Source organism: Onychostoma macrolepis, chromosome 08 (assembly GCF_012432095.1).
Source record: "Onychostoma macrolepis isolate SWU-2019 chromosome 08, ASM1243209v1, whole genome shotgun sequence".
In the NCBI taxonomy this organism is placed as follows: Eukaryota; Metazoa; Chordata; class Actinopteri; order Cypriniformes; family Cyprinidae; genus Onychostoma; species Onychostoma macrolepis.
The window spans coordinates 11721607-11740498 of record NC_081162.1 but is presented as its reverse complement, the minus strand read 5'-3'; the positions used below and the strand labels follow the sequence as shown (position 1 = coordinate 11740498).

Below are 18892 nucleotides of genomic sequence, written 5' to 3'. Positions count from 1 at the left end.
AAGGATAAAGTAGTATCATAAATCTTTTATATGACTTATGTGCTATTAATATAAGTCTTCTGAAGTCATTCACCGTCTTTGTGAGAAACATACTGAATTTACACTGCCTTCCAGAAAGTTCAGAAAGATTTTTTATTAAAGAAAATTATTTTAATCAGTTAACTGAATAAAATTGTAAGTAAAACCCTTTTTTACAAAATATTACAAAATATTTCAATTTCAAATAAATATAGTTCTTTTGAACTTTCTATTCATCAAAGGATCCTGAAAAAAAAAAAAAAGTTTTCAACATTTGATAATAATAAATGTTTTTTTAAGCACCAAATCAGCATATTAGAATGTTTTCTGAAGGATCATTTTTAAGGAGTTTTCACAAAAAATGAAAGCATATTCTGTTTGCATGGTTTCAGAAGATTTGTAAAATAGCAAACGCTTCTTAGTGACAATCTCTGATTTTAATATATAAAGACTGTACATTTAATTTATTAATTTATTGTTTCTTTTGTACAAGACAACAAATAAGACGACACGGTAAGGACAAAAGGACCACCAAAACTGGTTCTGAAGGAATAATATACAGGGATTCAGTAACAATCAATCTAAACAGATTGAGAATGCTGTTGATTTTTCTTCCAGCATACCCTACTTTTTATTTTCAACAGACGTCTTGTACACACAGATTCCCACCATCAAAAGGCACAAAATGAGGATTTCTATCAAACTGTCAAAAAATATACATGTAAGTCTCAGATAACCTTGGGCTCGTTTTTTCCAATTAAAGTTGGCTTCACTCTCGTGGAAAGATGCTGCCTATTGGCACAATGGAAGATGTGGAGCGGGTAAACACGTGCACACACACCTGCGCTCCACGCTACTTAAGATTGAGGGAGAAAAATAACTAAAGTTAATTAGAAAAGTTTCACAATGCCCTTAAGAGATGACACAACCACAGTGCTGTCACAATACAACACTAATATTAACACAAATATCCAAAACCTTGGATAACGTCGCTCTTCCTAGCACTCCAGCTCTTCCTGTGGAGGCGCAGAGCGTGTTTTATGCTCCAAATTGGCTTGGGGTCTCCGATGAGCATCTGCTAACCTATGAAGGAGCAGCTGGAGGCCAAAACGAAAAGCTTTATCTCTAATGGTAGCATCCTGGCAGCCGTTCCACAGCGCTCTGTCCCCCCGCCTCCAGAGAGAACCGGAACTGCAGTGCAGACAAGAACCTCGCTTTGAAGCCCACATCAGACATGCTTCAGCTGTATGACCCCTGTATGATAATTATCTGTGCTAGAAGGTCCAACTGGTCACACTGCTAAATGAATGAATTAAAATGGCTGAAAATAAGTTATTAAAATATTGGGGTCCCGCACGTAGCCCTTTCATCATTTCTTCAAAGTAAAAATCTGCCCCAACTGTTTGTGTGAAACAGTGTCAAAAAGCACACCCCTTCTGTCAGATCTAAGATCTCGAGTGCATTAGCTAAAGCAAGCGAAGTCAAGAACGGCTTCAAAAAAAGCTGAGCTGACTGAGGACTACTCAAAACCAAAACGACAGGGTTGAGGAATGCGTTTTCTAGTGATTATTCTGCAGCAGTGCCAGGGCACTTCATTTCACAATAGAGCATCAAGACGACGAGCACAAAAGAGCCTTGCGGGGAAGGATCGAGTCGTACCTTCAGAACTTGGACTTGGCCTTCTGTGGTGATGTCTCTCAGCAGTTCACAGAAAGATCTGCAAAGGGCTTCAGCATAGTTCTACAGAAAGATGACCACATGTAAAAACAGAGCACAATCATTTCTGTCATGCTGTGCATCATATCTGGTTGTAAGACGAATAGTTTCAGTCCTTGTTTATGACTGGCTGAAGACATTGTTTTGATTTATAACATACACTTGTAATATATCAGTATTACATCACTGATGAACTGGCATTGCTTTGCAGAATGATTATTATTTATCATTAATACATAATTTTTTATTGCTGTGTTTATTTTATATGTAATAATTGTCATGCCACTTAGTTGTTCCAACCTCTTAGGGCTTATTGCTTAAATAAAATATTAAAATAACGAAAAGTAATAAAAAAAAGGGAAATCTTTAGTTAGGGTTGTGCGACATTGACAAAAAAAAAAATCTCGATATTTTCTGGGATTTTATCGATAACGATAATCAGACGATATTTTGCCGATATGTTATTGTGCTGATATCTTAAGGACTGCCGTAGACAGCTGATTCCTAAAGTTTTTCATATTCTGTGTGGTGGTCAGTTCACACTGATAGAAATGAATCTTTTCCAATAAGTTTAAACTGATTTTTACATTTTATGGGCATTTGTACCTTTATAAAGCCATATTTCTCTAAAAGTGTCCATTAAATCAGTGAATTAGAGTAAGACGACATTTGGGCTGTTACCAAACAAATGATATCAGTATCAACAAAATTCATCTTTGCAATGCAGAGGAAACAGAAGCTGCGTCTGAAGTGGCATTTAGATGTATTTACACACTGTTTAATACAAGACATGAATGCATTTAACCTGCAATAACAAATGCATAAATAATGTTTTGATATATTAAACATAAAACAGTGATATTTGAAATTATTTAAATAATAAAAGATACTTTAAATGTGAAATTAAAACCACCAGTAGGTGGCAGCAAGTCACTGTTAATAAGTGAGTCATTGCGATTGAACCGAATCATTTAAATGGTTGTGTGCTGTGGCTGTGTTTGGAATTATTTTTGTCGTCGAAATAGCGCAAAAACAGGAAATATGGTGTCTAAAACAGAAGTCTCTTAATTAACTTGGTTATTGAACTGTTGTAAAAAATCAATATCACATTTGTAATCATGGTAATTTTTTTTTATAGAAAAACGGCACTCTTCGTGTGAAATTGATTAACTATGGTTAAAGTGGTAAAATACATACATGTTCTGCCCTCATGTTTTGAATTTGTGATCATTCTAAATGTATTTTAATAGACTGAATCATGCAGTGAAGAACGCACTCTAAATGCGTACGTGCACTTGTCTAGATTTCACATTTGCACTCCGAGGGTGCGTTTTGAATGTTTTTGGCAAAATACTCAATGTCAAATCGCACATCGTTAAAACAACAATTACGATATTATCGCAGATGATATATCGCACATCCTATCTTTAGTTAACATTCTTTCATCATAAATTAAGTAAACAAAAGTGTCTATTTATTCACTTAATAGTGTCTGTTGCCATTTTTGCTATCACCTTCTAATGTAAAGTTCAATTTATTTTTTTAATTATGAGAAATATTCCAGATGTTTCATCATTTTTTATTTTTTTTCTGTTATCCAATTAGAAGTTTCCCAATAAAACATTTTGGGAACCCTCTTTTAATTCATGATTAATTGATTGTTCCGGAGACCTTAAATTCACTTTTTGAAAATGACAACATTAGCAATGAATGTGATCAATTCTGAGGATCGGTTTGTCTAACTTTAAATAAGGTTTGTTAAAACATTACTTGGTATAATGTCAGATTTTCAGAGGATGATTAAAAATATCAACACATATCAACATCCTCAGTTGAGCTCACTTTACCTTTTATTTGGAACCTGTTATTCACTCTATTCATTTACTTACAGTTGTGTACACAAAATCTATAAAGGTTGCATAGAATTGTATTGTTTTTTTGTTTTTTAAAGTTACAGAGCTTAATATGTCCTGCAAACAAGAACAACTCTGTAGAAGTCACTCATTATTAAAAAATATTTCAAACTGAAACATCACACACTAGTCTGTTCAGATTTATGCCACATTCATCTTTTGAGAAAGTGCAAATAAGGTTATGTTCACACAGCCATTCCCATCTTTGAATGTCTGCTTATTTGAAGTTTTTTTCCACCAACCTGTAAGAAATCTGTAGCCGAGAGATAAATGTAGGCATTGATGATCTGAAAGCACGTGCGTACGTTCTCCGAGCTCAGTTCTGAAACAGAGAAACAAAGTAAGAACGATACCAGGGTGAAGCAATATCACAGAGCAATATCTCTGAGAGAAAAATAACAGGTAGGAGAGAACATGAACACCAGCAGTGAGGGAGACAGAAGCTGTGTGGAAAGACAGGAAAATGGTTACATTTCATATAACAAAACATCAGTCTGGAGCACAAACAACTCTGCGCCGCAACTCTGACTCATCCAGAACTCACACTCCTTGCAGACGGAAAACAAGACAACAGGAAACAACCGCAGTGGTAGACCTTCATGCATTTAAACCTTTACGCAACAACATCTTTTTAGTTTAAGTGGGATTAATTATGGAAAAATTTATCATCAGTTTCAAGGCTGACAATATTTGTGCTGCTCAATATATATATATTTGTTATAAAAATTTGAAAAGAACAATTTATTTGAAATAGATTTTTTTTTGGTTAAAATGTAAACAACATTTTTACTGTCACTTTTGATTAATTTAATGCATCCTTGATAGAAGTATGAACATCCTTTTAAAAACTAAAAGATAAAAAATGAATGCTAGAACAATAATATTATATACATATACATATACATATACATAGGCACAGTGTTTTACAATGTTCACTGATGTGGAAATAAAATATTGACATCTAAAGCCACTTTGTGATGTCTATTCATTGTGTTCATTAAAATATTGTAATGTCTTTGAATGAAGTTCATATGGAGACCTTTCTCAGCTATACATGCAATTAATTTTAATTAGCCCTTTTCCAAACTTCCCTATTTTCCTTTTGGGGCTCTAGTGAAGCACATAAATCAAGGATACACTACACTAATCTGTAAATAAAGAGGTAATCATATAGCAATTACATCAATACATATCGGCACAACAATGAACAATGAGTGTATTTCCACAGAGCAACTGCAAGCAAGGAGCAAGCCACTCATCTGCTGCTTATCTTGCTATTTATTGCTACAGTTGCTATGGAATCCAATAATCACTTTGACGCAGTACTTTCAATTAGATGTTGTGGCTGATCTTATTGAGCTTGAACTGAACTGTGGCCTTTATCCTGTTAAATAAGACTTTAATATTATCTTTTAAAATGATTTTAATGGACTTCTACTGGTTACTGGGAAAATCAGGACACCGTGGAGGCCGACTGTCCCGACTTCCCTTTTGCAGATGACCTTGCACAAAGCCATGGTGACCTGAGCTGAAAAAAACAGTGAAAAATGTCTCAAAGGCTGAACAGGATTTGGGGTGAATTTCAAGGGCTTTAGGATGAGGTGACCCTTATATTGTTAACAGTAATGAGAGATGGCAGAATCACTGCTTCAATTGTGCCTGGAACCGCAGCGCGTTTTGTACTTTTCAAAGGTCAAGAGGGTCTCCATTCTGCACAACCTCACGGTGACACACACAGCACTTCTGCCATCCTCAGCTGATGATCTAAAGATAAAATTGCTTTTCTGAGCTGGTTATGTTCAAACTCAACATCACAATCCCCTTTGACAGCAGGATGGACACAAAAATGCACAAATCACTACAGAAAATACAGAGGCCATTTTGAAGGAATGAATCCATCCATCCATCGACATTCACATATATTTAAAATTTCATGATTTTGAAAGAAATCCATTATGCTCACTAGGGCTGAAATGATTAGTCAACATAATCGACAATACAAAAATTGTTGACAAATGTTGTTTGATCTCATATGACCTAATGTAAGAGCCTGCAATAATGCGGTTTGACCAGTGTGGCGCTGTAATGCAAGACTGTAATTCAGCCCACCTGGATGCAATTCAAGAGAAGGCGACAACGCTTCAGAGCAAACGCAGCTGAACCTGAAGCTGCTAAGTGGCGTTTAGATGAATATGTAAATATATGCTGCGTGCTTTCCTCTCAATAACAAAATAAACACAACAAACACTGACAGCGGTGTGAAAGCAGCAGTTAAGAATGCACAAACTCTCCAGTTCGGTACTCTAGTCCAGTCACGTCAAGATTATTTATATAGTACTTTATGCAACAGATAGCCTTAAACCAATCAGTTTTACAGTATTAAACATGAAAAATCAGAGTCAGTGTCACTTTTAGTTAGAATTACAACTTGACCTTCTGTTATAGAGCAGCTCTCCAGTGTGGAGCTAGCTAGTGATAAAATCTATTTATTAGTGGGGAAAAAAATTGTATTTCGTTAAAGTTATAGTTTGGTTTGCAGAGATCAAAGCTTGATCTAGATCAGGACTGTTTTGATTATCATAACCCTAAAAGGTATTTTGAGAGAGATTGAATAAAATATCCAAAAATAAAACTTTTACGTTTATTTTGTTTACCCATATGACTTACAAAAGGAGATGTTAGGCAGAATGATGTGTCATTCAGTTACTTTTTCACATAGCTAATTAAATAGCGAATGAGAGTTTCTCTCTCTGTCATCTCATTTTGTGTGCCAAATATATTTATTTGTATATAATTATTGTAATTACATAATAAGATTTTCAAAAGCTGAAGTGATTACCTTTATTTATTTGTTAGAATATATATAACTCAATATTTGAACTAAGTGTAAAAGCTGAATAATCAATGGTTATTCAGTGAAATAATCGATGATTAGTCAATTAATCATTCTAATAGTAGTTAGATTAATCGATTATCAAAATAATCGTTTATTGCAGCCTTAATGCGCACCACGCACAGTAATATCATGAAATATTGTTACAAAATTTACTATTTTAATATATATATCAAAACTTACTTTTTTTCCTGTGAGAGGTATTTTGAGAGAGATTAAATAAAATATCCAAAAATAAAATGTTTTACGTTTATTTTGTTTACCCATATGACTTACAAAAGGAGATGTTAGGAGATGTTCGTTTATTGCAGCTTTAATGCGCACCACGCACAGTAATATTGTGAAATATTGTTACAAAATTTACTATTTTAATATATATATCAAAACAGCCCCACAATGTTCATATAATGCAGCTGGTTCTCTGAAATGGGGTTTTTTTTCGACAACGTTGAGTGGTCCATTTCCTGTACAAGAGCACTTTACGCTTCCTCCTCTTACCGCACTATCATGAGAACACTGTCCGCAGAATGCTTCAAATTATTTGAATAAAATTAAAATCATTCCCATTCCACAATAAATAAATGAAAATACTCCTCTGCTTCCCCTAGCCATGATTCGCAGACAGATAATGATGATGAGGTACGAAACAAATTAATTTCTACCATCTCGTGCAGTCCATGAATATTTATGTCATCAGAAGAACAGCAGCTCTGCTCAGCCTCTAGAGCACAGTAACAAGTGCATCATGAACACTGTTATTATACAGAGGAAAAAAAAAAAAAAAACGAGCTGAAGAACAGAATAAAGATGGAGGGGAAAAAAAGAACTTAAATTTGCAACACGGCTCATACTTACAAACCTGCTATTTCATAATTAGGTGGCAGTTATTTTTCCGGCTTTGTGTAAACAAATCTGATTTAATGTATGTGCCGGTACAATGAATATAAGCAGAGTGACTGATGTTATTTCTATGAAAGATATTATTTCAAAGCCACAGACGACAGAACTCCTGGGCAATTCTTCACCTGTGGCCACTTTTGGCCTTGTGGACTTAAAATAAAGCAGGTTAAAACACACAGACATACTTATTTGCATACTGACAATGTCCAACAGTTGATGTACAAACATCATAGGTGTCATATTTTGTCATTTTTCCAATATGATGAAAAGGTCATTTCCATCATATTTCAAATTATACTGAATTTACTAGTATTCTGTGGTTGAAATGACAGTTGCACAAATAAATAAAAAAAGTCACTTATGTTCTTAGTCTTGCAAATTATAATTTCATAGCTCACTTCAAAAATATTCAATTTTTCTTGATTTCTCTTAAGTGTGGTGGAAATGACAGAACTGAAAATGCTTGTTTGTTTGCATTAAACAGCTTCTATGTAATAACCTAAGACAGAAAAGTGCCTTAAATTTAAAAAAAAAAAAAAAAAAAAACAATTATACCAAACAATCATAATCTCTCTTCTAACTGCCTACAATAGGTTTTTGAGAAGATGCTTTGGTGAACCACAAAATCTGAGTATAACACAGGTTTTTTTTTTTTTTTTTCCAACTCTGAAGTGTTCAATCTATTACTGATGATATAGCAGATATATTTACACCACTAATGAAGCTCTGCTGTCACAAATTGAGAAGTTCATTACATTCCTGAAAACCTTAATAAGCCAAGTGTCAACATTTCAGTAGCCCACATGGAGTTAAAGCCTATAATAGAAAATATACTGATGTCATGTCATTTAGCAGGTTTGGTAACACTGAATAAATCTGCCAAACCAACATGTGCAGCACCATTCAGGGTACATTATACACTACAATTAATACCAAAGATACATTCTTCATCCCTTTCAAAGCTTTTTTCCCCTTCTTTTTATTGAAAAAGTTGACAAAAAACTTCTGACAGCACAGTGTGATGTCAATTAAGCAACGGCAATGCCACACATATAAATAAATAAAGCCAATGTCTGGAAAACACAATCATTATGTCTGCACTGCCATTACTGGAGTTTATGTAAAGACCATAAAAGCTAAATCCGAGTATTATAAAATATTTTTTTTCTGGGAAGGAACAAAGTGCTAGGATTCTCTGAAATCTATTACTGATGCCACAGGGAACTGTAAATGAATATTTGTGGAGCTTGTATTCAAATCCATGTTTGAGCATAATTAGCTGGGAATTCTTGGACTAATGCAGTCAGACTGAATTATGAGCTAATCCTGCTCTGACTAAACCCTGCTCCCTCTGAGAATATAATGACCAGTCCATTAATGCATGATTAAACATGCTGCTATACAGCTACTTCAAATCTCTTTTTTCCCTTCTAGTTTCACGTCAGTTTGATATAGGCTGTATAAGCAACCTGAATGGCAATTAAATAGCATTAACTATGAACTACTTTTGAAGTACTTTTAAATCTTAAAGGGATAGTTCACCTTCAGTTGCTGGAACCCCATTGACTTCCATATTATAAAAAAAAAAAAAACAACACTATGCAAGTCAATGGGGACCAACTGAAGGTAAACTATCCCTTTAAGGCAGATGCATTACTGGTGAAAAAAAAAAAAACCCAACAACTTTGGTGTAACTGAAATAGTACAAAAATACATTTACAGACACCTCTATCAAATACAAATTACAAACAAGAAAATGAAAAGGTAATAATCATACATGAGCCAAAATAAACTATAAGCAATAATGCAATAAAAAACAGCACAATTACATAATTATTTAATCTGAATAGTAAGCATTTCACCTGAACAACTAAAAACTACACAACAATTAGATTAGGAACAATGGGATCAAACAGCATGTTTCTTAACTATTATTAACATAACACAATGTCTTAAAAAACAGAAGCACATGACGTGACACACATAAAAACGACAAGAGACAATGGCGTAAGACATCTATCTGTCAGCAACTAAGCTTTAAAATGGATGAATTCAAAGATTTGTCTTGTTTTTAAACAATCCTGAGGAAGGGGAAGGGACTACATGTATAAATTACTAAAGTATAAACTAGGAATAATGAAAAAGTACTCATTCTAACTTTGCTAATCATGATAAATCTGGACAACATTGCCAAAATAAATAAATTCATAAACAAATAAAAATGAGGAAGTTAGTGTCTTTATTTAATAAAGTGCTCAAATTTGCTGGAAAAATCCTATTAATATTTTAAAAAGCTGAAAAAAAGTTGTGGAATTTCAAGAGAAACACTAGAAAAAACTGAATAGCGCTTATAATAATGATGTGTGACCATTTAAATATCTAGGATACAAGGATTTGCTTGTGCACTGAAGTGGGAAACAAATCTCATAATTTCGCCCCTTGTGCCAGATAGCATCCTTTTAATATTCAGCCATTGTTTCTTGCTCCATTAAGACATTAAGAGCTGATCTGAGGCCTTCAGAATTGTTGAGTGCTCGAGAGTGCAGACGGCCAAGGGCCAAGCACAAAGCGCCCAGAGGCATGAAGGAAAAAAAAAAAAAAAAAAAACTGTCAGCTGAACAGATGTGTGCAGGGCATTGACAATGCGAAAAAAAATAAAAAAATAAACCGCTCTATAAATCTCACACGGCTGCCATTCTTTTTCACTGGCATTAAATCAAGACAAGCGATATATAACCTCTCGAAGAACCAACCCAAACTCAGTGGATTTTTGTCATTAAATTATTTCTAAAAAGGTCACATGCTAGCTATAGCTTGAGGCAACGAACCAAAGTAAGAGTAAACACATTACCTTAACAATACGAAATATCACTGAAATCAATGTACACAAGAAAAACTGTAAGATTTGTCTGGTCAACATGAAGCCACATTTCTAAAAGAAACTCAAACAAGCTAATGGGCAGACATTTTGCCATCAAATGTTAATCAAAAGCTTCACATATGCATCTGCTGTCACAGAGGTGGTGATAATGCTACAATAATTCAACTGCAGTAGAGAATTAGATGTACCCTGTGAAGAGCCCCACCGGTGTGCTAAAAACTTCTTTTGTAGAGAAAATTATGTAAATAAACTGCATTTCAATATGTATGAATGATGTGACACTCTCACTCGTTTCCTTGCCAGCGCTATTAAGCACAGTGTTGAAACCACAGACATTTTTATGCTTTTCATGACAAGCTACAAGGCATAAAAAGTTCTGCCTTTTTATACTTTTCTATGCATAATACAAGTGGCTATTCAACTGATAAGGAACACAGTAATCTTTTTATTCACAGAAATGAAATCTTCGTTCTATACTATTTCTTGAAGTAGGATATTAAAGTGATCCAGATTTTCAAATGGTGCCATCACTGTTATGATGATTATAAACTGCTCTCTCCCTGTATGGTCCATTGTTATGAATAGACATACAAAACATGCAGGACAAAAGACATGTCACAGATTTCCACTAGAACAGACATTTAAATTCATTCTCTCTTATTGTAAATCAGATCTTGTGACTGGAAACAAAAGAGACTGAAAGAGAAGCTTTGTAAAAGGTGATCTTCTGAGAGCAACAGCCAGACAAGACCTTGACATTTCAACATTTAATTCAACCATAATCTTTTAATTTAGTATTTTAATTAAAGGAGCAATTGTAAAAAGCAATTTATTGATATAATGGCCCTTTAGATAGATAGATGGATGGATGGATATATGATAGATAGATAGATATAGACAGACAGACACAATGGCACATGGACAGATAGAACAACAAACAATAAATAGATAATACAAACAGATGGACAAACAGAATGATAGACTGGCAGAATAATACACAGATGCGAAGAAAGAATGGCAGAATGATAGGCTGATAGAATAAAAGACAATAAACAGATACTACAGATGGACAGACGGACAGATAGAAAGACAGAAAGACAGACAGGTGGACGAAAAGACAGAATGAAGGAATGATAAATGGACAGAGAATGACAGAATGGCAGACAGACAGAACAATAGACAGACAGAATAACAATGACAGATAGATGAAGAGACAGAATGACAACGATAAATGGACAGATAGAACAGAACGATAGACGACAGACGGACAGGTAGAACAATAGAATGACAGACAGATGGAAGATGGATGTATGGACAGACAGAACAACAGACAGATGGACGGGCGTACAGACAGAAGGACAGACTGACATAGAATGGCAGATGGACAGACAAAACAACAGAATGATAGACAGACAGACTGACAGTAAATAGAAGCTACAGACAGACAGAATAATGGACAGACAGAAGGACAGAACGATAGACGACAGAATGACAGATGGAGAGATAGAACTACAGACAGAATGATAGATGGACAAATATAACGATAGACAGGCAGATAGAACGACAGAAAGATAGATAGACAGACAGAACAATAGAAACATAGAATGACAGATGGACAGATAGATACTACAGACAAACCGAAAGACGGATATTAATTTTTTTAAATTCCAAAACCGAAGTACTACTTTGTTTTCACATAGTCAGTGGATTCTGACTTTGTACATAGCCCCTTGTTGATATTTGAGTAGCGCTTTTAAAAGTTTAAAAAAATTTTCATGCCTCTGAGAGCTTGTTATGAGATGTAGACACCGCTCCATTTCTAGCATCTCTTATGGGCACTAATCTTTGCTAAAGGCTTGTGGCTATGTCTCTTTGACAGCCAATAAACACTGCTAACAGCCTGAGCATCTAGGCCAATGTTTTCATAAAAAAAAAAAAAAAAAAAGTCAGGAGATTCACCATAGAGATTCAAGAAGACAGATGGAGCATCCTTTGATGAGATGAAATCCAGACAAACAGCATATCTATAGCGTGCAAAGTGTTTCTCAGCATGTCAGAAACAGCGGGTGCCTCATTACTTGTCCTTGCAGTAACGAACATCCACAAGTATGAAAAACACACACACACACACACACAGTAGTGCATGCTCAGCAGTTTCAAGTGAGACGGACTAAAAAAAAAGAAATATTCTTCCACCTCTTCAGAAAATCAGTCAAAGGGTCGTTGAAACGTCCATGAGGTGAAGTCAAATTTGGTTTGAGAAAATCTATGGGCTTTTGCCGCTGGGGTCAACAAAAAAAAAGACAATTCGGTGAAAGTTTCTACTGCAGGGCCTGATAAAACGGGGTGGAAAGAAGGGACAATTCCAGTGCTGTCAGTATCATTAACCGCTGCCATCAGTAACAGTGAAATAACTCACCACAGAAACATATTTCTTGAAAAAGCAATGACTTTTGTGCTACTGTGAACTGCTGTAAGTAAAGCAAACAGGCTTAGGCATCAGCCCGATGGCATTTCAGACATTCAGAGGCACTATTGAAATTAGGGCTGTGACTGTATGGGATTTTTTCTTACCGCGGTGAAGAAGCAACAAATAACGCGGTTTGGCAGTTAATCACACGACACACCTAACCCTAACCCCCCCATTTGTTATTTTTATTCATCTTGTCAAAATACAAAATTCGTTTAACATTTTGCTGTCAACACAGTAGGAAAAGTGCCGCAGAGAAAAAAAAAAAAACATCTGTCATTTAAATTTATAAACAAAACCGTTGGCTTGTAGACATTGCGAAATTAAATCACTTTTTAACCGAACAATTTAACATCCCTGAGAAGAATGTCCGAGTCAGACTTGCCTGACGTGGGTTTCTTAGCAGTAAACTGACCATTTTCCAGTCCAAGTTGAACGTCCTTCAAGGACAGCGCATCCACACTTTGCTTTGCCATCCTTATTCTGCTCTGTCACTCATCACAACCTGCCTGTTCTGTCTGAGGGCCGTTATGCACATGCTGCGCACACAGACCCCGCAATAAAATACATGACACAGAAAGCACTGGTCAGTGCGTGCAGCGCGTGAGCGATAAGAGTGAGTAAAGTGCAGATATGCTGTTCTGAAAGGACGTCGGGAGCGGGATACTGTTAGACTGCCGACTCCCGTTCAAATTACACCAGAGTTACCGACCGCTGCCGTGTTTTATTCGGGAATTTAATCCCGCGTTGCAAGAAATCTGGTCGGGTCCCGCGGAATGCAGACCTCTAGCTTCCTCCTGCAAATACCTTGCAAAAAAAGTGTGGTGATAATGGTACACCCAGTTGGTACATAACACCGCGGTCGGCATCTCATTACCGCGGTGATGCGGTTATCGTCACAGCCCTAATTGAAATAGCCACACAAACGTATTTTCCTTAGGTTATTAAAACTGCCGCAAACTATTTGGCATTTAAAAGGCAATCTCACGGCCCTAAGTCTACTTATTATAGGATTTCTGTTGTGTATGTGTTAGGGATGGGAAGATTCCCAGATTCGCTCTGTGCATCGGCAAAAAAAGTTAACGATGCGATGCATCGGTTTAAAAAGTGTGCATCGGATACAAGTTGGCATTTGTATCATTTCTAACATATTTTCATTGGTAAAATCCGATTTATTTATATATAATTACTAGTGGTTGCGCTACACTTTTATCATTTAGAAAGTGACCAATAATCTGTGACCAATATTTTATATGTAGATTGATTTCTCCTCTCAAAACTGTTTCTCAAGTGTGTTCTCTCATCACCGCTGCATGTGAATATGACCAATCACAACAACACTACGGAGACCCGAGGAAAAGCGGGGATTAAAGTCCAAAACCTGACTTGAAATAACCTAACAAATCAATCGGGGCTGAAGTGGTTATAAACGAAAATGTAAGTTCACACAGTCTAACTAATTTGTGCACGCTTATTCTTAAGCAGCCCTTAATGTCGATCATGGATCAAATCGATCCACCATGGCAAACAGCGAATATTTATGTGCTGTTTAATGCATTTGAGATGTTTTGTTTTCCTCAGTGCATAACTGACATGTCACGAATATATTTTTCATGGGCAAATGTTAGAAATCATGCAAATATATCCATTTTGCTGTCAGGAGCGGACGCTTACGCGAGTGGACGAGCGCTTCTGCGCACTAAACAGACGGAGTGCAATAATAGTCAAATATGCATTTTATGATAGCAGTAACTGTAAAGGGACTATTGTAATGGGTAAATAAAATGTAAGCTAATACAGTCCTAATTACTAAACTCAGATGAGTTAATGTGTGTTTCTTGTAGCAGTTAAAATGTAGTTTGAATTTAGTGATTTTAACTTTTAGGTTAGTGATTGTTAATGCTTTAAAGAGCAATGTTAGATTGTAATGTTCTAATGCTACAGTATCTCACAAAAGTGAGTACACCCCTCACATTTCAGCAAACATTTTAGTATATCTTCTCAAGAAATAATACTATAGAAATGAAACTTGGATATATTTTAGAGTAGTCAATGTGCAGCTTGTACGAATTTACTGTCCTCTAAAAATAACTAAACATATAGCCATTATTGTCTAAATAACTGGCAACAAAAATGAGTACACCCTAAGTGAACATGTCAAAACTGTGACCAAAGTGTCAATATTTTGTATGGGCACCATTGTTATCTAGCGCTGCCTTAATCCTCCTGAGCATGGAGTTCAGCAGAGCTGCACAGGTTGTTGCTGGCATCCTCTTCCACTCCTCTATAATGACATCACAGAACTGTTGTATGTTAGACACATGGTGCTTCTCCACGTTCCGCTTGAAGATGCCCCACATGTGCTCAACAGGGTTCAGGTCTGGAGACATACTTGGCCACTCCATCACCTTCACCTCCAGCTTCATCAGCAAGGCAGTTGTCATCTTGGCGGTGTGTTTGGGGTCGTTATTATGTTGGAAAACTGCTGTTCGGTCCAGTTTCTGAAGGGAGGGCATCATCTTCTGCTTCAGAATGTCACAGTACATGTTGGAATCCATGTTTCCCTCAATGAACCGCAGCTCCCCAGAACCAGCAGCACTCATGCAGCCCCAGACCATGATGCTACCACCACCATGCTTGACTGTAGGCAAGACAATTTTCTTGGTACTCCTCACCAGGGTGTCACCACATGCTGGACACCATCTGAGCCAAACAAGTTTATCTTAGTCTCATCAGACCACAGGACATGTTTCCAGTAATTCATGCTCTTGGCCAGGTTGTCTCCAGCAAACTGTTTATGGGCTTTCTTGTAAGCCAGCTTCAGAAGAGGCTTCCTTCCGCTTCTGCAACCTCTAAAGCGATGCTGGCAGCACTCAAGCATCTGTTTTTGAAGCCAGTTTCTGCACCTAAAGCACAGCACGAGGACTCAACTTCTTTGATCGACCCTTGCAAGGCCTGTTCCGAGTGGAACCCGTCTTGAAAAAACCTCTGTATGACACTGGCCACTGTCATGTAACTCAATTTCAGGGTGTTACCGAACTTCTAGTCCATCTTTGTGGAGAGCAACAATTCTGATTCTCAAATCCTCAGAGAGTTATTTGCCATGAGGTGCCATGTTGAACATCCAGTGGTCATTATGAAAGAACTGTACTTAAAGCACCAAATTTTAACTGCTCTAATACAAGATACACAAATTTGTATGGTCCTGTCAAGCAGACAAAAACATGAACATGATGAATAGGATGTGGCTTTGCACGGTTAAATGACGTATAACTGTAGGTTATCACTTAGGGTGTACTCACTTTTGTACCCAGTTATTTAGACAATAATGGCTATATGTTGAGTTATTTTTAGAGGACAGTACTGCTATATACAAGCTGCACATTGACTACTCTAAAATATATCCAAGTTTCATTTCTATAGTATTGTCCCTTGAGAAGATATAATACTCACTTTTGTGAGATACTGTATCTGTTCTAACTATAAAAGGTACAGCTGTTATAAAACCAGAGAGAAAGGCTAGTATGTGAAATGAGTCAGTGGTAATATCATTGCATTCCTATTGGTCAGTGAGCTCAGCTTAGCCTGACAGTTTGCCTGCCCTGAACCAGGTTAGCTTTCCAGCATAAGTAGCCACAGTGACTGAGGTTGATCTTTGTGCGTATCGTATCGGCCTCAGTTATGGAGATGCACATCCCTTGTATGTGTGAGAATACGCATGGTGACCTCATCCACTGGAGTAGGAGTATTTACACTGCTAATGAAGCTCTGCTGTCACAAATAGAGAAGTTCATTACATTTCTGAAAATCTTATTAAACCAAGTGTCAACATTTCCATTATGGGCTCTAACCCCCATGCGGGCTACGAGAAAAGTCACTGAACTCCTGTAACTTTGCAGGTCTAATAGCACAGAGTAAATGTGTAAAGCACAAACTTAACCCACTGAATAATGCCATTCCACCTCTGTATACCACAGTTAATATCAAATGTGTTCTTAGAGGTGCTGCAATTTTTCATTCATGGTTAATGAAAAACTTTGTCAACAAAGTGTTGAGTAGAAGGTAATAGGTAGCAACTCTATAATTTTTTTTATATTTATATTTTATATTTTTTAGTATCCTGATATAAAATCATTGCTTTATCAAACTGAGCAGGACTTCTATGTATATGTACACATATAAAAACACAAACAAAAATCAAGGTTATATTGAAGCACATAAAATGGAAGTAAATAGGGTCAAACTGTGGGTGTTTAAATATTCACTGTTTAAACAGTAAACAGTAAATGTAACAGGGTTCGCAGAAGGTTCTTTAAAGTGCTCGAATTTAGCTTTTAGAAATTTTAAAGGCTAAAAGACCTGTAAAATTGACTGGAAAATTCAGTTTAAAAGTGCAGGTAATTAAAAAAGAAAAGGTGTATGTGGTTTACACGCACAATACAAAATAGAGGAAAGAAAAACTATTAGTAGCAAAAAAAAAAAAAAAAAAAAATGAATACCTCTGATACAAGATAAATCTGAAAAGTTATTCAGGTTCAACATTTGCTTTGGAGTTCAACTAAAAGCTTCAATAGTAGGTCTAAATGCTGTATCGGTTTTATAATGCTTTATTTATTTAGCCTAATTTGTATAAGAGTTAAATGTCTGTATAATATCCTTGTATATTCTTCGATTCCCAGGGAAAGCAAGAACTGATAAAATGTAAATGTACATATTCCTCGAGTACAATGTAAGTCACTTTGGATAAAAATATCTGCCAAATACATAAATGTAAATCCTTCTATAAAGGAAAAAAAAAAAAAAGATGTGAAAAATAAAAGGTCAATTGGGAAAAATTTTATGTATTAGATGAAGTCTTTGTATTGTATAAAATGCTGAAAAAAAGTCCATGAAAGTCCTGGGTTTTCATGAAGTGGTTCCTGTATAAACCACATGATGTAAATAATGTTTATCAACATGACTTAAGTGCGGAAAGTCAACTATAAACAAAACCTTTTCTGCATAGTTATATACAATTTTACAACTTTGTCTCCATGACAATACAATGCCATAAATAAAAAAACAACTGTAAAGCAGATTATTTAAACAGCTCAAATAATTTGCTCATGACAATTTCAGACCCCTCCATGATTTCTAAGTGGGAGAACTTGCAAAATAGCAGGGTGTTCAAATACTTATTTTCCTCACTGTATATATATATATATATATATATATAGACACACACACACACACACACACACACACACACATTAATTTACACACAGCACCCCATATTGACAGAAAAACACAGAATTGTTGACATTTTTGCAGATTTATTAAAAAAGATGAACTGAAACCCGGAAGCGAGTTAGCATTTTAGCGCTTCCGGTTCCATCGTCTCAGAGTCAATGGCTTTTTTGAATGGGATTTTGGTTAAATCCCTTAAATAAGGTCCGTGGTTCACACAGGCTCAAGATACTTTCACGTTTTATTCTACGACATAAAACACACCAGTCACACCACACTTGTGAGTTTTTTAAGCTGTTACGTTTCTTAAAAAAGACGGTTGCTAACAAGTTGCTAAATGGGACTACAGGTGCTGTCGGAGACATTAAACGTCATCACGCCGAACAGTATATCAATTTAGTATTTTCCAGTTGTGGTATAATTTACAATACAATTAATTTTAGGATAACCAATGAATAGTTTACAGCATTTTATATTGTTGTTTGACAATGTTTTTTTGCTTTGCCCCGAAATTCGACACATGTCTTCGGAGGGAAGATGCTCGTTTTATGGCTTACTGATGCGGAGACTCTGGGTTCATACCACAGTAGGTAAATTCATATTATGATTATTACATGTAAACACCACATTTACTGGCTTTACGTGGTGAAAGTGAAACTTTAATGATGCATAGTGCTTAAAGCCACGTCAAAAATAAATGTGTACGGCCGCATGAAGTTGTTAGAAAGAGATTGTAAAGCAAGGATAAAATAACATTTTGTGTATCCACCCTAACAAAACGATAGCTGAAATGTGGTACTTTGTTCACTAAAATAAGTTTAATATTACCATATCCAAAAACTGTTGTTATTTAAAAGATTAAATACGCGGGGATA

The 18892-nt window shown here is 35.8% G+C and overlaps 1 protein-coding gene across 1 annotated transcript in view; it reads right to left on the bottom strand.

The window, feature by feature from the left end:
• ipo11 (importin 11) overlaps positions 1–18892 on the bottom strand; it is a 205409-nt gene that overhangs the window by 54945 nt on the left and 131572 nt on the right. Inside the window, exons 23-24 of the mRNA XM_058783964.1 lie at positions 3890–3969; positions 1678–1758 (exon numbers count right to left, since the gene is read on the bottom strand). Coding sequence (XP_058639947.1) covers positions 1678–1758; positions 3890–3969 — 161 coding nt within the window. The remainder of the gene's footprint in view (positions 1–1677; positions 1759–3889; positions 3970–18892) is intronic.